Here is a 21,784-nt window from a genome sequence, read left to right on the forward strand (position 1 = left end):
TGTGGGCGGTCAGGTGATAAGAGCAGTCACACGGGGGGAGCGAGGGAGGCCGCCAGGTGACTAAAGACTGAGAAAAGGCCCTGTGGAAAAGCTACACAGACCTCGAGTCTCATCTTTTCCTCTGTGATTCTCTTCCCCATTTCTCCAAACCAAAGCAATACATCACTCCTGGCAACCACATGAATCATTTTTAATTTTTCTTACAGGATTCATCACATCTGCCTTATATTAAAGCTATGATTCCTCTCTTCCTGTATTACAAACTCTTCAAAGATAGAAAGTAGCATCTCTTACACATTCTTTTATACACACACACACACCTGGACACACACACACACACACACACACACACACACACACACACACACACACACACACACACACCTGGACACAATAAGTACTTAGGTCAGTCTTGCACACAGCAGTTTTTTCTTCTTTTTTAATATCTTTATTGGAGCATAATTGCTTTACAATGGTGTGTTAGTTTCTGCTGTATAACAAAGTGAATCAGCTATACATATACATATATCCCCATATCTCCTACCTCTTGCATCTCCCTCCCACCCTCCCTATCCCACCCCTCTAGGTGGTCACAAAGCACCGAGCTGACCTCCCTGTGCTATGCAGCTGCTTCCCACTAGCTAGCTATTTTACATTTGGTGGTGTACATATGTCCATGCCACTCTCTCGCTTCGTCCCAGCTTACCCTTCCCCCTCCCCATGTCCTCAAGTCCATTCTCTATGTCTGCATCTTTATTCCTGTCCTGCCCCTAGGTTCTTCAGAAGCTTTTTTTTTTTTTTTTTTTAGATTCCATATATATGTGTTAGCATACGGTATTTGTTTTTCTCTTTCTGACTAGCTTCACTCTGTATGACAGACTCTAGGTCCATCCACCTCACTACATATAACTCAATTTCATTTCTGTTTATGGCTGAGTAATATTCCATTGTATATATGTCCCACATCTTCTTTATCCATTCGTCTGTCAATGGACACTTAGGTTGCTTCCATGTCCCGGCTATTGTAAATAGAGCTGCAATGAACATTGTGGTACATGACTCTTTTTGAATTATGGTGTTCTCAGGTTATATGCCAAGTAGTGGGATTGCTGGGTCGTATGGTAGTTCTATTTTTAGTTTTTTAAGGACCCTCCATACTGTTCTCCATAGTGGCTGTATCAATTTACATTCCCACCAACAGTGCAGGAAGGTTCCCTTTTCTCCACACCCTCTCCAGCATTTACTGTTTGTAGACTTTTTGATGACGGCCATTCTGACTGGTGTGAGGTGATACCTCATTGTACTTTTGATTTGCATTTCTCTAATGATTAGTGATGTTGAGCATCCTTTCATGTGTTTGTTGGTAATCTGTATATCTTCTTTGGAGAAATGTCTGTTTAGGTCTTCTGCCCATTTTTGGACTGGGTTGTTTGTTTTTTTGATATTGAGCTGCACATAAATTTTGGAGCTTAATCCTTTGTCAGTTGCTTCATTTGCAAATATTTTCCCCCATTCTGAGGGTTGTCTTTTCGTCTTGTTTATGGTTTCCTTTGCTGTGCAAAAAGCTTTTAAGTTTCATTACGCCCCCATGTGTTTATTTTTGTTTTTATTTCCATTTCTCTAGGAGGTGGGTCAAAGAGGATCTTGCTGTGATTTATGTCATAGAGTGTTCTGCCTATGTCTTCCTCTAAGTTTGATAGTGTCTGGCCTTACATTTAGGTCTTTAATCCATTTTGAGTTTATTTTTGTGTATGGTGTTAGGGAGTGTTCTAATTTCATTCTTTTACATGTAGCTGTCCAGTTTTCCCAGTACCACTTATTGAAGAGGCTGTCTTTCTCCACTGCATATTCTTGCCTCCTTTATCAAAAATAATGTGAACATATGTGAGTGGGTTTATTTCTGGGCTTTCTGTCCTGTTCCACTGATCTATATTTCTGTTTTTGTGCCAGTACCATACATACTGTCTAGATTACTGTAGCTTTGTAGTATAGTCTGAAGTCAGGGAGCCTGATTCCTCCAGCTCCGTTTTTGTTTCCCAAGATTGCTTTGGCTATTCGGGGTCTTTTGTGTTTCCATACAAATTGTGAAAGTTTTTGTTCTAGTTCTGTGACAAATGTCATTGGTAATTTGATAGGGATTGCACTGAATCTGTAGATTGCTTTGGGTAGTAGAGTCATTTTCACAACCTTGATTCTTCCAATCCAAGAACATGGTATATCTCTCCATCTGTTGGTATCATCTTTAATTTCTTTCATCAGTGTCTTATAGTTTTCTGCATACAGGTCTTTTGTCTCCTTAGGTGGGTTTATTCCTAGGTATTTTATTCTTTTTGTTGCAATGGCAAATGGGAGTGTTTCCTTAATTTCTCTTCCAGATTTTTCATCATTGGTGTATAGGAATGCAAGAGATTTCTGTGCATTAATTTTGAATACTGCTACTTTACCAAATTCATTGATTAGCTCTAGTAGTTTTCTGGTAGCATCTTTAGGATTCTCTATGTATAGTATCATGTCATCTGCAAACAGTGACAGTTTTACTTCTTTGCCAATTTGGATTCCTTTTATTTCTTTTTCATTTCTGATTGCTGCCTCACCTGGCTTTTAAAAGTGCTTTGCCAAAACCCTTTGGGGAGCTCGGGGCTTTTAGGGCATGAGCCACCTCGTCTCCTTGCATGGCCCTGCAGTAAACCTTTCTCTGCTCCAAACTCCTATGTTCCGGTTTGTTTGGCCTCACAGTGTGTCAGGCACACGGACTTGCATTAACACGGGTAAGGTGTGCCGAGGTATCTCCACTTTAATATAGAGCAAGTCCACTTCTATCCATGATAAATAGTGGGGTTCCACTCATTTTAAATAGGGTTCTACTGCATGGCCATCTAGTTGCTTATCTAGTAAAATCTGGGGCTCGTTTTGACTTTAGAATATCTTTGATAGGTGGCTACCCCTGATTTTCCTTGTCTCAACCAAGTAGTTGTTAAAGCTGAGTGCAAATCCCATAAGCTTGGGTAAGTCGCTGAACCTCCCTCAGGGCCTCCTCTTCTCTAAAAGAGGGGTAACAGTCGTAGCCTCACAAGAGGGCTGTTCTAAGCTTCAGGAGAGGTAAAGCATTTAGAGCACTCAGCGCAGGCCTTCCACAAAGCAGGCACCCTCACGGCACACTCACTGATTTTACAATCACTACCGCTCAGCAACATTTTATTCTACACAAGTCTAATAGGAAGTTCCTGCCTTATCCAGAGCCAAAGATCTGTCACCAGACAACGCAGGATGGGTCCGACCTACCCCAGTTTCTTCAATGCGTTTTTGTATGACCTACTTTGAAGTGCAGCTCACACATCACTGGATGTTCTCTGGTTTTCACTGTTTCTCACAAATCATGATGCCCAAGCCTGAGCATGATGCTCTAGCTATTCCCACGCCAGCATCCCAGGGCTGCCCACCTCCCTCGTCACACATGCTCTACCGCTGTAAGGGAATGCAGACGGCACTAGGGTTGACGGCCACGTGGCCTGTGGACCCATAGCAGGAATGTTCTTTGTGGAAGCCCCGAGCCTGTATACACATCTGTCAAGATGCACCTGCCCGGCTACTTAAGGAATTGGGATTTTCTGGACTGTGAGTCTCAAAGGTGACAATAGTTATGGGGACTTCCCTGGTGGTCCAGTGGGTAAGACTCTGCGCTCCCAATGCAGGGGGCCCGGGTTCGATCTCTGGTCGGGGAGCTACATCCCGCAGGCATGCCACAACTAAGACCCGGTGCAGTCAAAAGAGATAAAGAAATTTTTTTTTTTTTAAAGAAAGGGACAACAGTTACATCGGAAAACCAAGCCCACTCCTCATACTTCCCTCACTCCCGTGTCCACCTTGCCCTCTAGAAATCGTGCTGTGTTTGTTCCTCAAACAAATAGCGCTGTTTCTTGAGTCCAGGCCTTTTCACAACAGTGCTCCCCCAGGTAACGACAGTCTTCACACCCTCTCCTCTCCTGCCGGCTGGTGAACCTCTACTCAGCCTTCTACATTCAGCTCTAGGATCATCTCCTTTAAGACGTCTTCCCTGAAGCCCCAGGCTAGGTTAGGGGTCCTAAACTGGGACCCAATCTGTGCCCCTAATCTATCTATTCTTACCATAGCTATCTTTGAGGACCTTGATAAATGCTATTCTTTTTCCCCACCTGAACGTGAACCCACTGAGCATAAGGCCCAGTGGAATCCTTGTGACTAATACAGCTGCCGCTGGAAGCTTCAAGCAAGTAAGTTCCACCATATTGAACCCCAAATCTCGACTCACCCTCCACCCCCGTCACGGCAGGGGTGGGCACCAGCCAGGCTCCTCCCAATAGGGGCAGACGCTCCTGCAGGCAGCTCACGCCCTGGGGAAGTGGAGATGAAGGACCGTGATCCACGGGCCAAGTTCCTCCTCCCAAACTCACCATGAGCTCAATCACTCCCTCTCCTGGACCAAGTGAGGGAGGGGCCCGAGAGGCCGGGTGGGTTACATGCTGGAGCCCTCTGCGTGTAAGGGCAGGTCACGAGACAGAGGGCACGTGCGGGATGGGGGGAGTGTGCAGGAGATGCTCCCTTTCACTTCCCTCTAGCACTTAGCAAAGCTAGCGAACATCTTCACCTAGTGCTGCCTCTCCTCTCTCACTGAACTAACTGTAAGCTGCTTGAAGACAATGCCTATTGTCTAGTGCAGGTCACACCTGAGCTGGATTCACTCTCCTTGAGATCTGTGTCCCTCCCTTCAACTCACAGACACCAGCCACTCAGGGACATAAGCTCTAGAGCTTAGGTTTTACATTTCAGTCTATGATCCAGTTTGCGATCACCTTTTTATACGGTGCAAGGTATAAACGGAAGTTTATTATTTTGTGCACGGATATCCAGTTGCTCCAGTAACGTGAGTTACCCTAAATATATCACCACAAATATTTAACTTATAAAACTTGAAAGTTAAGCAATACCTTTTCCCTTCTCCCAAGTAAAGCAAGGACACAAACTCTGATCACGAACCTCACAAATCATGTTCCATTACGTGCAATATTTTCATTCTACTTTGTTTTTATTTTAATCTTCCAAATTAGGCCTCATTTGTTTAGTTTTATTCCAGCAAGCTCTGTTTCCAGACTCTATTCTGTCCCTGGTTTATACACTGATTTTTATGCCAGTACCACCCTGGCTCTATTGAAAGCCAAGTACTGTTAATGCCTCCAACTTTCAATTCTTTCAAAATTGTTTCACCTCTTCTAGGTCTTTTGCATTTGCACGTAAACTTTAAAATCGGTTTGTCTATTTCTACAACAAAGCCTGCTGGTATTGCTGTTGGGATTGTATGGAATCTGTGGACCAACTGGGGAGAACTGACACCGTTACCTCACTGCATCTCCACATCCATGATCATGATATATCTCCTCATAAAGTTCATCCTCTTTCATTTGCCTCAGCAATGTTACAGCTTTTAGTGCACAGATCTTACACACATTCTGTTAAATTTTTGAAGTATTTTTACATTATTTCCTTTTTTTTAAAACAACAAATATTTATTTCTTGTTTTCACGTCTTCAAGGATTAGAAGAGGTCTCTGCTCAGAGTACGCACTAAGGGACACGGATAGCAGATTAGCCACGGTCTCTAACATCGCCAATTACTGTTTTTACACTATTTTCAATTTCAGTTTCCTGTTGTTGGTTGCCAGCACAGAGAAACGTGTGTTTACATATGGACCTTATGTCCTGTGATCACCCAGGACCACACACCTGGGCCTCAGGGATGCTGGCCTTCTGCCAGGCTGATGATGGGCACCAATGGCCCCACTCTTCCTGCCCCGCTGTCACCCAGCTCACCTCCCCCCTCTCCTCTCTGCCTCAGGGATTTCTGCTGAGGGTTTTCTAGGTATTCTCCCGTGTGTATCACCTCACTGCCTATTACTTTCGTCTGAGCCTCATGCCAACATCTCAAAGGAGAGGTCTGGGTCAGCATGGCTGTCCTCCCGGGCCCGCACCCAGACTGCACCGCAGCCCGGCCCGGCCATGGCCGTCTCCTGATTTGCTGCCTTTGGGTCAGGCCCCCATTCCGAGCCGTCAGCTGTGCGGGTGCAGAGAGTTGCAGGGAGCCGCCAAGGCAGCATCCCTGCACAAAGCCCCAGGCAGGACCACTGCTCTGGAGGCATTACGGGCACGGCTGCTCTCTTCAGAGCAAAAACCCTCACTTTTTCCATCTTTGCTCCCGACAGTTTCTCCTGATGTCTGTGCCGCCCGGGGGGAGGGTCCCAGCCCCACCCACTAACACATCACACGGTGCGTTTGCTTCCCCTTTTACTCCATCACAATCTGGTCTCAGATGTTCAGCATTCAAAGAGAGACATGTTAAATGCCAAGAATAATTGCTGTAGAAGAAACGTTTTAGAAGAAAATAGAATCTTAAGGATAGGACTTGTTCTGTTATTCCAAAGGTAGACCTTGCCCCAAATGTTGAAATTTACTAGAAACTGATACTGTCTCAAAGCAAGTAAACACTCTTAACTAGAGCTGTTTGCAATAAAACAGGTAGCCTGTCACTGGTATACATTGAGAAGAGGCAGGATATCTGTCATGCTACATAAAATAGTCACATGTAATGATTACAATCTGTTCTCACTCCTTTACACGTACTAATTTTAATTCGCACCACCTCAAATGTTAAACATTGTTAAAATGGACAGACGCAAAAATCCCTCCAACTCTGAGGCCGTACACACTGGCACATCCGCCCCCTCACTCCCAGGGTTAATCTAGGCTTATTCTAACATGGATCTTACATGTCAACTTTGATTAAATTTTGGGAGTTCGAGTTAAACATGGTGAACTAAACACATGCATTTCTCTCGGCTTCCTACCCAACCCCACTCAAATGCTCCAATGGATAAAAAAAGAAATAAAAACAAATCAAAAGGAATAAACCCACAAAGAGAACAAGAGAGATGACAGCAAATACAGGAGAGCAGATGGACAAATGGCAACTGACTTAGGTTTCTGCTCTTCTCCCTTAATAACAGCCTGCCAAGGGGTAGGCGGGGGGAAGGTGATGGAAGCAAGTCACTTAGCACACCAGATCACCCACCCCCTCTTCCCCAGGCTCAGGAACTGGAGCCAACGGGTGTCCTGAAGTTAAAACTCTGGATGTGTGACAGTGGGATTCCCAGACCCCTTCTGTAACGTAGTTATCGTTACTGTTGGGTTACATCTATTTTCTTGCACTTTGTTTTCTATGTGGCCCCTCTCTTCTTTGTTTCTGTTCCCCCCGCCCTCTCTCCAGGTTAATCAAGTATTTCTAGTGTTCCATTTTATCTTCACTAATGGTTCTTTGGCTGGACCTCCTAGTTTATTGTTTTAATGGCTGCTCTAGGGAATTAAATGTGCATCCTTAGTTCATCACAGTCTACATGTTATACCCCTTCATGTATCATGTAAAAACCTCATGAGAGTATAATTCCATTTCCTCCTCCTTGCAACCTTTGTGATGTTGTTGCAAATATGTTATTTCTACCTGATACATGGTTATTCAATAGTTTTTGTACATTGGCTCTTTCAGCTAAGTTCCCTGATATTTTCTTTCTTCCTTTGAGAGGGGAAAGAGACAAAGGCACAGACAGGTACCAGAAGGTAAGGCATCTTAGAACCAGCGTTCCTTCAATCATAGAAATGTTTCTTCCACTTTTTTTCTATTTTTGGAAGAGTAATCAACTCTCTTTCTCTGCTAAGAATTGAAAGGGAATGTGTCCTCAGTGTCGGATTTGCATGAATGTTGAAGTAACATAACATTTGCAGTAAAAGTCAGTCTTCTTTCCAACTGACTTTTCCACTGGAAACTTTTTCAGAAAGTTAAAGGAGCCACATCTCTTAACCAGAACGAACACTGTGTACAGCAAAATAAGGGAGACATTTCAAGCTCAAAAGTGATTTCATCACAAGGTTCAGATTTGGAAAGTGACTGACACCTACTAACTTTGAATGTTTTCAAATTTTAGTCTCAAATATTCTCTATTTTCAAAGGCAAAGGATGAGAATGGAGCACCTTTTAAGCAATTATCAAATAAATCAAAAGCATCAAAACTTGGCTCTGTGCTTTCCAAGATTTGACAGCTAGAAGGTATGAAATTGTTTACATTTTAACTATATAAAAACTAACCTCAATTACTCCGATGCGGCTAAACAGGAAGTGTGAAGATTTTTTTCAATTGGATATGTTCTATAAATCTCGTATTTGTGGCTGTCCAGGTACAATGTGAGAGAACAAGCTTTACCTGCCAGTGAGATGTCCCTTTCACACATCTTTTAAAATATAAGGGTCAATATAACCCAAAAAAGTTTTCCAAAAAAAATTTTTTTAAACAATAAAACAAGTTAAAAATAATTTTTAAATGGGTAGAGGACTTGAATAGATATTTTCCCAGAGAAGACATACAGATGGCCAAGAGACACAGGAAAAGATGCTCAACATCACTAATCATCAAGTAAACGCAAATCACAACCACAATGAGCGATTACTTCACACCTGCTAGAATGGCTATTATCAGTAAGACAAGAGAAAACAAGTGCTGATGAGAACGTGGAGAAAAAGAGACCCTATGCTATGCACTGCTGGTGGGAGTATTAACAGGTGCAGCCACTAAGGGAAACAGTACGGAGTTTCCTCAGAAAGTCAGCAGCAGAACTGCCATACAACCCAGCAATTTCACTTCTGGGTATTTAACCAAAGGACATGAAAACATTAATTCAAAAAGACACCTGCACCCCAGTGTTCACAGCGGCACTATTTACAATTGCCAAGATATGGAAGCAACCAGAGTGCCCGTCAATAGACGAATGGATAAAGATGTGGTACATATAGACAGTGGAATATTATGCATCCATTAAAAAAAGAAGAAACTCTTGCCATTTGTGACAACATAGATAGACCTAGAGTATTATGCTAAGTGAAATAAGTCAGAGAAAGACAAATACTGTATTATTTCACTTATATGTGGAATCTAAAAAACAAATAAATGTAACAAAATATAAACAAGAGTCATAGATAGAGAGAACCAACAGGTCGTTGCCAGAGGGGAGGGGATGAGGGAGGAGAGAAATAGGTGAGAGAGGTACAAACTTCCAGTTGCAAAATAAGTGAGCCACAAGTATGATGTGTACAGTGTGAGGAACAGAGTCAATAATTATGTAATCTTTTTTTTTTTTTTTTTTTGCGGTACGCGGGCCTCTCACTGTCGTGGCCTCTCCCGTTGCGGAGCACAGGCTCCAGACGCGCAGGCTCAGCGGCCATGGCTCACGGGCCCAGCCGCTCCGTGGCATGCGGGATCCTCCCGGACCGGGGCACGAACCCGCATCCCCTGCATCGGCAGGCGGACTCTCAACCGCTGCGCCACCAGGGAAGCCCTATGTAATATCTTTATACAGTGACAGATGGTAACTAGACTTATTGTGGCGATCACTTTGAAATGTATGGAAATATCAAATCACTATGTTGTGTAACAGAAACTAACACAGTGTCGTAGGTCAACTGTACCTCAAGACAAACAAGCTCATATAAAAAGAGATCAGACGTCTGGTCACCAGAGGTAGGGGGTGGTAGGAGAGGGGTTGGATGAAGGTGGTCAAAGGTACAAACTTCCAGTTATAAGATAAATAAGCACTAGGATATAATACACAATATGATAAATATAACTAACACCGCTGTATGTTATATGTGAAAGTTGTTAAGAGGGTAAATCCTAAGGAGTTCTCATCATAGGGAAAAAATATTTTTTCTATTTCTTTAATCTTGTATCTATATGAGATGATAGATGTTCATTAAACCTGCTATGATCATTCCATGACACATGTTAAGTCAGATCATTATACTGCACACCTGAAACGTACACGGTGCTACATGTCAATTATATCTCAATAAAACTGGAAGGAAAAGAAAAAAAGAGGTGATTCTCAGAACAGATTTGGAATTTGACACTTGGGTACCCAAATATGGCTTATAGCTTGTCAATGGATAGAATATTAGCTGGTCTTTTTTTAAAAAAAGGGTTACCTACTGAGATTTTGTTTGTCAGAGTTAGAACTCCACTCTGTTAGTGTCTGCGGTTTACTTGAAAGTGAAAGTGGCATTATATTTATAGGAGGATTTAATCACTGAATGTTAAAAATATTAAGCACAGAAAAAAATGAAAGTGATTGTTTTGTAATTGTTATAAGTTCTATAAGCTGAGTGTGAAGATTTAAAAGGAAAAAAGTGCCTAGAGAGAGTTAATTTTAATATTTGGGATAATAATTAAAACATGGGCATGGGAGTATTGCTCCCCATGTACAAAAGCACTTCTCGGGGATTAGAGCACCAATGATTTCCACCAGGACGACTGTCTACTTTGTAGCTACAGGGCTATGCAAAATGAAACTAAAATCAGAAAGTACGACATCAGAGAATCAACGTGTTCTTACGAAATTCAGATTTCACTGTCTCTGGTTACCAGAACTTCTAGAAATTGAGTGTCTTAAGAACCTAATAACTTTGCAGACCATTAATACCTTAACATGAAAACTGATCCTTTGCTAATGCAGAATCTATAATTCCACTGGCTAGTATTCTTCCATGTTTAAGAAGTAAAAATGTCTGGGTCTAAGCAGTTTTAAAAATTTAGAACTTTCAGTCAAGAAAAAAATTGGTTTGATCAGACTACCTATTTTCTTGGAAAATAGGAAGTCAACTCTAAGAAAAATCACTGAGTCACACGAACCCACCGACGACCATTATTTCAACTAACTCTTCCCACAAGATCTCTACGTTGAAAATGAGACAATCCTTCATGCTTAAACAGGAGATGGATCCTATGAGTGTCTCTCTGTAGAAGAAAAACTTATCAAATAAACTGTCTATTAGCCTTACAACCTTTACTCAACAACTCAACATTCAGAGAACTGCTAGGAATGAAAAGCGAAAATAAAATGAAAATGAATGAAAAATGAGACTCAGAGAGACCAGGCCATAAGGTTAAAAACAAAAGGCTCAGATCTGGGGGACGTGAACGTACAGGCCATGGATGTCCCGCTGAAGGCCTGGCGTTCCAGAATAAGGGGCTGGGGGTGGGATAAAATATCTACTAGCAACATTTAAACCAAAGCGTATTAAGAGAAAATAGACTTGAGGTACCAAAATCCAAGAACAGAAGTACAGGAAATCAATGAAAATAATCTAAAGCTAAAATTCCTCACTGTGCTCCATAAGCAAATCTTCTAGACCACAGCATCACGTCGAGTTAATTTAACATTTTAAAGTTCTCTGAATATTAGCAGAGGATTGCCGCAGTGTGTATGTGTGGATGGACGGACAGATGGATGTGGATGGACGGACGGATGGAAGACAGAGATACATATAATTTCAAAACATTTATTTACCATTCACTATTTTGCAAATACAATTCTCCCAATTTGGTTGGGACAAGAGGTATTTGTGTTAAAGGCCAAGTCAGGAACAAGGAAAGACAAAAACATATTTGGAGTGAGAATCCTTTAATAATTCTATATTCATTCCCAGAGAACAATAAATACAGAAATTACAAGCAGTATATGTAACAGTAATGTTTTCCTTAGATACAGAGAGCACCTACTTTAATACAAAGTAACGGGCAAACACTCGTGTTGAAATCAGCACTGGGGAAAGCTACACAACAGAAGAAAATGACACATAAAATGAGAAATTGTTTGTTCTAATCACTGAGACTCATACTCCAGGTCTTCTGCCCCAGGCGAAGGGGCGCTGGAGACCCCGCGGCTGAGCGCCCGTTCAGCTCCGGGCAGCTGCAGTCTGCGGTTGCTCAGACTGGAGCTGTTTACCAAGGTATTCCCTGAAACACAGAAAGGAGATAGCAAGGGAGATTAGAACTGAAACAACAAAGAATCTCTTTCAAAACTGAAGGACAATATACACTGTCGTCTATGCTTACTTTAACATCTAAAAACTAGTAAAATAGCCCCAGAAAACTAATCTTGTCCAAATTTCCAAAGTACCTGTACTGTATGAATTTTAAACACTCCATGAACCACAGACAAACAAGGCATGACACACACAAACAAGTAATTCTGCATCCAATCACCGGCAACGTCTGCTTTCCTGTTTAGAGAGTTGTGTCTGCTGCCACCGCTTCTGCAATCTCACAAGTTCAAAATCAATGTACGTATGATTCCAAGTAAGTGGCCTGATACATGAGAAACACATTTCCTGACGTTAGAAAGTACAAGTGTTTATCTCTAAGGATTTACACAAGAGCACATGAAAACAATCACTGAAAATAACATCCAGAATCACGACACTTAATCAGAGCTACTAGTTACCCAGCACTTACTCTGCACTGGCAGAGTCTGAAACCTTCACCAAGATGGTCCTACTGAATCCACAGAACCATCACCAGAGCCGAGAAGCAGTATTCTCATTTTACAGACGGGGCAACTGTGGCTTAGAGCAGTGGTCTCCAAACGTTTTAGGTGACGTTTTGCTTCAGAAAATTATTTGAATGGTCTGTGTATACTTCACTCTAAATTGCATACAGATACCACTGTTGATTCCAGGACAGAAAACAATCTCTTCCCTATTTTCCTATGAAGGATTTGCCTAAACTTTCGTTTTTGAACTACCTAATAAGGACCAGAAAAAGAGATCTTTTAAGAATATTTAAAAGATCCCCTCCTATAAAAAGGGAAAAGCTTGAGTTTTGGAATAGGGACTGGGTTTACATTCCGGAGGCTGGCAAAGCTGCCCAGAGCTCACGCTGTGAACCACCAGGTGGATCTAGTCCCTTAGGGCTGTGGTTCATCTCCCATGCCAGGACAAAACTAGTACGTAGGGGACAACAGTGAATACCGGGACGTGGGGAAGATAACTGATTTCCTCACATAAGAGGCGTTGCTGAAGTAGGGTCACAGCAGGAGGATTAAAACAGAGGGAAGAAGAGTTTTTCCAGCAGAGAATTTAAAAACACACCCAGGGGGATTCTGTGGCGGTGCAGTGGTTAAGACACCACCTTCCAATGCAGGGGACGCAGGTTTGATCCCTGGTCAGGGAGCTAAGATCCCACCTGCCTCTCGGACAAAAAACCAAAACATAAAACAGAAGCAATATTGTAACAAATTCAATAAAGACTTTAAAAATGGTCCACATTAAAAAAAAATTTTTTTTAAACAAAAAATTTTAAAAAACACGCCCAGCCATAGCTTCCTCCCCAATGTCTTCTGTTCTTGTTTTCCTGGTCAAAGGTCTTTATTACAGATAAATAATAATGCTCCATCCACTACACTCTCAGTTTTTCCCTGCATACAAGGTGGCCTCGGGGCATTCCCTTCCTCACAACCTTACTGCTCGGTGAGTACAAAAACCAGGGCCCCCTTTCCTTGTCTGCTAGGTAGGGTTTATGCAAGCTAGGATTTAAGCGAAGGACAAGAACACACATAGATGTAAGGGTTCAACTAAAAACCCGCACATCAAGAATCCCAGATGGAACTCTGCGAGCCCTACTTGAGGTAGGTCACAGGATACCAAGTCTACTGGGAGAAGAGCCCAGATGGGACCCGCGGACAGAGGAATCAAATTTCCTCCTCAGGCTTTCCTGAAATTGTCATTTGCTATGGCATGTGGGTTGTTAAATTCAGAGGGAGCCGAACCAAGGCGCAACTGAAAAAGATCCTGTCCTACAGAGAGAGGACCCAGCCTGCGCGAAGCTTTGGAGAAAATCTCCTCCTGGGTTCGGCTCGTAAAGGGTTGTGGTCTGCTGTCCTGACATCAAATGTGGTCAATTAGAACATTCCCGAGATTCACCCAAGCTGCCTCTGAGTCCTGTGTGACCCCAGGCACAGGGCAGTCCGGACACCAGTAGCCTGGGGCTGGGAACACACAAAGGTGGCTACGTCTGCACTTTGTTACCGGCCACCGTGGAAACCTGAGTACAGGTGTGCCCACCCTTATCCTCTCACCTCTGCAGCATCCTGGGAGTGGGCATTCTCATCTCCATCGACAGGGGAGGGAAAGCTGCAATCACCTGCTCAGGAGCAAAGCGGGCAGGTGCACGGGCCGGGGCTCAGGTCCACTCCTCTCTCTACTGTGAGGCTGCGCGGCCTCCAAAAAGAGGCCAGAAAGGTGCAGAAAGCAGACACTGCGCCTATCTTTATAGTAGGAAATAATAACAGGTGTGAATAATTTCTTCAGGTTAAGGTTACGTCACTGTCAGGCAAGAGGAAAAGTGACTATGGACTTTTCTTCAGGGGATGACAATGCATCTCTGATAGGACGCCAGAAGAGCTACTTAAGTGAGTTAATCTGAGTATTGCGTCAGTCTCGCTAAACACGAAGATCAATACAGTAAAAATTCAACGCATAATTCACTCAAAGGGTATCCGATTTGTACCAGCAATCTACAGGAGCTGGACATTAATTCTTTGCTTCTACTACCTAAGAAGCAAAATTTGAGAAGTGTAATATTCTCTTCTCTTTAAACTTCATCCATGACTTTGTAGGGGAACAGAATTTGCTACCCAATATGTGTCTCTTCAACATGAGGATTATTTTAGGCTGATTATTTTTTAAAAAAACGAAAGCCTTGGCAAGTTCGCTTCTTACCTGCCCCTTAACTGTCTAAAGAACTCAGACAAAGGCCCTGGTCCAGGAAGGGCACTGTCACTGGAGATCTACAAAGAACACGGGTCGGCGCTGGGGGGAGCTGCACAGGGCCGGGAGACCAGAGCCCTCTGTGTGTCCCACTGTCCCCGCGGGCCCAGCAAGCATCTGTCACCAAACATCTGCTTTCCCGCCTCCGTGTGAACTGCCTTCTCCCCGCTGAAGTCCCCCCACCGCACCCCCTTCTCCTCTCTCAGATGCCATATAGTTTAAAGCTGAGTTATTCCTCCAGCTTTTATCATGATTCTGAGTATTACACACAAAGCAAATTTTGTTTTTGTGAACCGATTTTCCTATGTAAACCACGAACCACGTAAAAATCACAGTGCTCCAAGGTCACCTGGATTTTCTCCTATGTTTTCTTCTAGGAGTTCTGTGTTTTACATTTAGGTTCACGATCCATTTTGAGTAGCTTTTGTGGATGTCCGGTTGTTCCAGCACCATCTGTTGAAGAGACTACCTTTGCTCCCCTGTATTGCCTTCACTCCTTTGGCAAAGATCAGTTGACTATACTCATGGGGCCCTATTTCTGGGCTCTCTGTCCTGTTCCATTGACCCATTTGTCTACTCTTTCACCCACACCCCCACTATCTTGATTACTTAGCTTTATAATAAGTCTTCAAGTCAGGTGGTGTCAGTTTTCCAACTTTGTTCTTCTCCTTCAATATTGTGTTGGCTATGCTGCGTCTTTTGCTTCTCCATACAAACTTTAGTATCAGATTGTCGAGGTCCAAAAAAAAAAAATAACTTGCTGCGATTTTGATTGGGATTGCACTAAATTTATATCAACAGATCAAGTTGAGAACTAACATCTTGAAAATATTGAATCTTCCTATCCATGAACATGGAATCTCTCTCCATTTACTTAATTCTTCCATGATTTCATTCATAGTTTAAAAGTTTTCCTCATGTAGATCTTATACATATTTTGTTGAATTTATACCTAAATATTTCATTTTGGGGAAGTGCTAATGTAAATGGTATTGTGTTTTTAATTTCAAATTCCATCTGTTCATTGCTGGTACATAGGAAAGTGATTGACTTTTCTGTATTAACCTCATATCCCACAACCTTGCTGTAATGGCTTATTAGTTCCAGGACATTTGTTTGTTTTTGTCAAATCTTTAGGATTTTCTATGTACATGATCATGTCATCTGAAAGCAAAGGCAGTTTTATGTCCTCCTTCCCAATCTGTATACCATTTATTTTCTTTTCTTGTCTTAATGCGTTAGCTAGAACTTCCAGTACAAAGGAGTTGTGAGAGGGGATCATAGTATCCCTTTATTATCCTTTTACTTTCCATAGGATCTGTAGTGATGTTCCCTTTTTCATTTATGACACTAGTTAATTTGTGCCTTCTCCTTTTTCCTTAGTTAGTCTGGCTATAGGCTTATCAGTATCATTAATTTTTTCAAAAAAACAGCTTTTGGTTTCCTTGATTTTCTCTACAAATGTCCTATTTTCAATTTCCTTGTTTTTTTATTCTTACTTCTTTTCTTCTGCTTACTTTGATTTAATTTGCTCTTTTCTTCTCATTTCATAAGCTGGAAACTTAGATTACCGACTCTTGAGCTTTCTTCTTTTCTAATATATGCATTCAGTGCTATAAATTTCCCTTTAAGCACTGCTTGCACTGCATCTCACAAATTTTGAAAAGCTGTATTTTCATTGTCACTTAGTTCAAAATATTTTTAAATTTCTCTTGAGATTTCTTCTTTGACCTCTGTGTTATTTAGAAGTGTTGTTTAATCCCCACATATTTGGGAATTTTCCAGTTATCTTCCTGTTATTGATTTCTACTTTAATTCCACTGTGGTCTGAGAGCTGACACTGCATGATTCCTATTTTTTTTAATGTGTTAAGGTGGGTTTTATGGCCCAGAATGTCTTGGTGAATGTTCCATGTGAGCTTGAGAGAAATGTGTATTCTGCTGGTACTGGATGAGGTAGTCTATAGATGTCAATTCTATTCAGGTGATTGATGGTGTTGTTGACTTAACTGTGTCCTTACTGATTTTCTGCCTGCTGGATCTGTCCATTTCTGAAAGGGGGGGGCTGAAATCTTCAACTATGATAGAATTCATCTATTTCTCCTTACAGTTCTATCAGTTTCTGCCCCACATAGTTTGATGCGCTGTTGTTAGGTATATACATGTTAAGAATTATTATGTCCTTTTGGAGAACTAACCCCTTTATCTTTACAGAATGACCTTTCTTATCCCTGATAAACTTTCCTTACTTATAAGTCTGCTTTGTCTGAAAGCAATATAGCTACTTCTTGGTTCTTTTGATTAGTGTTAGCATGGTATATTTTCCTCCATTCATTTACTTCTAATCTATATGTGTCTTTATATTTAAAGTGGGTTTCTTATAGGCTACACATAGTTGGGTCATGCTTTTTGATCTGCTCTGATGATCTATCTTTTGCCTGGTGCAGTTAGACCACTGACATTCAGAGTGATTACTGATACAGCTGGATTAATATGTACCATATTCATTTCTGTTTCCTATTTGTTGCCCTTTTTTTTCGCTTTTTTTTGCGGTACACGGGCCTCTCACTGTTGTGGCCTCTCCCGTTGTGGAGCACAGGCTCCGGACACACAGGCTCAGCGGCCATGGCTTACAGGCCTAGTCGCTCTGCGGCATGTGGGATCTTCCCAGACCAGGGCATGAACCCGTGTCCCCTGCATCGGCAGGTGGACTCTCAACCACTGTGCCACCAGGGAAGCCCTTTCGCTCCTATTTTTGTCTTCCACTCTTTTTCTGCCTTTTGTGGTTTTAATTCAGCATTTTATATGATTCTATTTTCTCTCCTTTCCTACTCAGCACGTCAGTTATACTTCTTTTTTTACTTTTTTTAGTGGCTGCCCTAGAGTTTGCAATATATTAATTTACAATTAATCCATGTATACTTTCAAATAGCACTATACCACTTCACGGATAGTGTGAGTACCTTGTAATTACCAAATAATCTTAATTCCTTCCTCCCGTCCCTTGAATCATTGCTGCCACTTATTTCACTTATATATAAACATACATAAGCAACGTGTATAAAATACATAAAAGCGTACATACTCAAGGATATTGTTGCTATTAGTTTTTTGAACAAACTTCTATGTTACATCAGTTAAGAATAAGAAAAATAAAAGTTTTTATTTTACCTTCAGTTGTTCCTTCTTTGATGCTCTTCCTTTCTTTATGTAGATCTGAGTTTCTGACCTCTATTATTTTCCTTCTCTCTAAAGAACTTTTTTCATATTCCCTGTATGGCAGGTCTACTGGCAACAAACTCCCTCAATTTTTGTTTCTTTGAGGAAATCTTTATTCCTCCTTCACTTTTGAAGGATAACTTCACAGGGTACAGAATTTGGTGAGTTTTCTTCTCTCAACATGTTAAATATTTCACTCCACTCTCTACTTGCTGACATGGTTTCTGAGAAGTCAGATGTAATTCTTACCTTTGTTCCTCTGTAGCTAAGGTGTTTTTTCCCCCTGGCTTCTTTCAGGATTTTTTTTTTCCACCTTTGATTTTCTGTAATTTGAAAATTCCATGTCCAGGTGTAGTTTTTTTGGTGTTTATCCTGCTTGGTGTTCTCTGAGCTTTCTGGATCTGTGGTTTGGTGTCTGACATTAACTTGGGAAATCCTCAGTCATTACTCTTTCAAGTATTTCTTCTGTTCCTTTCTCTCTTTCTTTTTCTGGTATTCCCACCACATGTATTTTACCTCTTTTGTAGTTGTCCCATCGTCCTTGGATATTTTGTTCCGTTTTTTTAGTCTTTGTTCTCTTTGCTTCTCAGTTTTGGAGGTTTCTACTGATATATCCTCAAGCTCAGAGAGTCTTTCCTCATCCGTGTCCAGTCTAACTTATAAGTCCATCAAAGGCATTCTTCGTTTCTTTTACAGTGTTTTTGAGCTCTAACTTCTCTTTTCGGTTCTTTCTTAGGATTTCTATCTCTCTGCTTAACTTGCCCATCTGTTCTTGCTTGCTGCCTACTTTACCCACTAGAGTCCTCAGCATACTAATCCTAGTTGTTTAAAGTTCCCAGTCTGATCTTCCAACATTACTGCCATGGCTGGTTCTGATGCTTCCTATGTCTCTTCTTTTTTTTTTTTTTGCTTTTTGGTATGCCTCGTAGTATTTTCTTGATAGCTAGACATGGTGTGCTAGGTAAAAGAAACTGCTGTAAATGAACCTTATGTAACGTGGTGGTGAGGTGAGGGAGAGGAAGCTTTCTGGAGTCCTTTGATTGGGTTTCAGTCTTTCTTGAACCTGGGCCTCAGGATTGTGAACTTCATGAGTGCTCCTCAGGGTTTTTTCTACCCCTTTGGGTGAGACAGCATGATTAGAGACAGCTAGAGTTGGTTATTTCCCTTCCACAGGTCAGTCAGACTCTGATGACACCGCAGCAGGCTGGGCTCTGGTTAACTAGTTTCCCCTGCGTGCAGGCCTTGTTAGAACGGAACAATAGAACTATTTCAAAATGGTTCCTTTCCCCTCCCCCTGCCAGAAGCCCAAGGGAATTTTTCTCAGATATTTACTGTGGGAACCTGGTCTGGCTTCTGGAGAGAAATCTCCCCATATGGTGGGGGCCCCCCATGACTGGATCCCCTGGAGTTTTTAATCCTCAGACTTGTGCACACGGAGCCTCCTGCAATTCACCAAGCACGGCCCAGCTCTCCTGCCAGGCACCGGTCCCCCGCTGGTCTCCACATGTGAGTCCTGCTCAGGTAAGCCACAACTCCCTGTATTCACCTGCCTCTCCAGTCTCGTCCTACCTTCTCCCCTATGGATCCAAGAAGGATTGTTGATTTTTTCAGTCTGTTCAGCTATTTACCTGTTGTTGAGATGTAGTGGCAACTTCCAAACTCCTTACATGCATAACTGGAAACCAGAAGTCCCTCCGTTTCATTTTGAATGCTGGTTCCAGACCAGCAAGTAGTTACAACAAAAAGCGATCTGCACAATGCAGAGTATGCCCCTAAATGATCACAGTATGTGCAAATCTGGTTAATGTAATGTGCTGTGTGGGAGAAATGTCTGTGCTGTTAGAAGGACTCTTAAGAAGATAGTATGCAATAAGCAAAGTCCACGTTTAGCGCTTCTTATAGACTCCTTTTTCTTTAATTATATTTAGAATGTAAGATTCTTACACGAGAATTCCTCCACTAAAAATATCATAAGAATAATGTGGAAAACTCCAGGTACTCAAAGACAGACCACAATTTTCTAAATTAGTTTTGGAAAATGTTAAACCCAGAAATGTCATGTTTATTTAAAATCACATGGAATGTTTTTTAACATGATTATTAATGCTAAAAAGTTAAAACTTACATAAGGGTTTTTTTCCTTCAATTCTGTTCATAAGTAACTGTTTTAATCACTGCATTTATGGCTACGGACTATTTACAGAACAACTAAAATATACTAAGCAGAGGTAAAGGTCCGAGAATAAAGGAGTATCACCCACACCCTCGGCTTGCTGCGTTCCTCTCTATTTACGTACACATGAAAGACAGAGAGAGGGTGACACTCTCACAACTTATTATTCTGTTTGAAAATAGGTTGAAAAAGAAGCTAGAAACAAGGAGAAAATTCTACAGGAAATCCTCTACCTACAAAATTCAGTGTTTCTTTCCTGAGGTCCTGAGCTGTCCATATGCACATACTGCTGCTTCTGAATTAGAGGCTGATGACATTTAAAATCATTCGGTAGGAGAAAAATGATGACATTTTAATGATGTTAAATTATAAAGTATAAACTGAGGGTCTATATAAAAGTTCTCTAAAGTAAGCTGTCACTGTTTACATATTTTGCCAAATTTAAGAATATAAAAATCCAGCCCTGCTCAGAAGAATGAGGGACATACCAGGAACTGCACATGGGGACGGGAAGATCAGAGCCTGCACGTGCCACTTACAGAGCTGTGGATAGGACTGACCCGCTCGAGGCCCCCTGGACTGAGGAGACCCTGGTGTGTGCCCAACGCACACCCCAGCAACTCCATTAGGCCCCCCATGCCACCCACAGCAGTCAGGGTTACACATAACCCACCCGTCAGTCCACGTAAACACAGGTGTTAAGTGGAAGGGAGAAACAGTTCACGGAAATAATTCTGCAATCAGTCATAAAATCGTGAAAAAGAATTAAGTAACATTTTCACATGATATACAACTCTATGCTCCATGTTCTATAAATCAGGGATAAGTCCTTCTCTACATTATCAAGAAAAGTAATTTAACTCCCTAGAGCAGAGTCTAAATCAAGACCCAGAGACAATGCAGTTCCATGATATTGTGAGTATCCAATATCCAGTTTATACTTAAAATGTAATTTTTAACTTAAAACCAAAAAAAAATTCCCCTCAGTGAAAAAGAAATGTTAACTTTACTATATCCAAAATTACGATTTCGTCTAATCAACAGAAACTGGTAAAAATGCAATGCCAAAAAATCTAAAAATCATTTATGGTAGAAAAAGGTAAAAAAATCAAGAGTGCGCTGGAAATCTGGAAACAGCCAGGGAGGTCCTCGGAGAAAAACAACAACAGAGAGAACGTGCAAAACTGTCAGGAAAAGCTGCTGCTGCCATTCAGACAGACTTTCATTCTACTTTTACCCATGGGTGTATTTTCATTATCTTCAACTAATTCATTTCACTGCATTGTACTAAAATATACCCTTTCTAAAATTTTGTTTTAATTAAATCAAAACAAACAAAATGTTGAGAGGAAACCAAGTCAACTGTGTTTTCAGGTTTTATTTGGTGTGAAACATCTTTCGGACACCAGTCCCATGGTTTAGGTTAAAAAGCCTCTATTTTAGGAAAGTAGAAAGGCAGACTTTACCAGCATGATTTACTAAAGGCAACTTGGTTACGTGCATAAAGATACTGATTCAAAATCCTTTTACATTTGGGGAAAACTCTGCTGAAGATTTACTTTCCAATGGCATTCTATTTGGTCTCACACTAATCTGATGTTGAAATGAACTGCTATGACTTGAGCAATTTTCACTCTCTGGCACAAAGTGCCAGAGAAATGCGTATGTCACAACGAAAGACACAGGTCACGTGTGAGTTCTAATGTGCATATGAAAA

General features: G+C 41.5%; 1 protein-coding gene across 15 annotated transcripts in view; it reads right to left on the reverse strand.

The window, feature by feature from the left end:
• Positions 1-21,784, reverse strand: part of ATP6V1H (ATPase H+ transporting V1 subunit H) — a 144,644-nt gene that overhangs the window by 35,821 nt on the left and 87,039 nt on the right. For 11 of the 15 annotated variants that reach the window (XR_002174404.3, XM_033842787.2, XM_019925339.3 and 8 more), the window contains one exon: positions 11,515-11,866. The exons of 2 other annotated variants lie outside the window; for them this stretch is intronic. Coding sequence is in view for 10 of the 13 variants with exons in the window: in XM_033842787.2 (XP_033698678.1) it covers positions 11,806-11,866 (61 nt within the window). In the remaining 3 variants the exon portion in view is untranslated. Of the gene's footprint in view, positions 1-11,514; positions 11,867-13,985; positions 14,175-21,784 lie in introns of those variants that run through there. 2 more of the 15 variants (XR_012327148.1, XR_012327147.1) reach the window with 1 other exon arrangement.

The sequence above is a fragment of the Tursiops truncatus genome, chromosome 17 (assembly GCF_011762595.2).
Source record: "Tursiops truncatus isolate mTurTru1 chromosome 17, mTurTru1.mat.Y, whole genome shotgun sequence".
NCBI lineage: Eukaryota > Metazoa > Chordata > Mammalia > Artiodactyla > Delphinidae > Tursiops > Tursiops truncatus.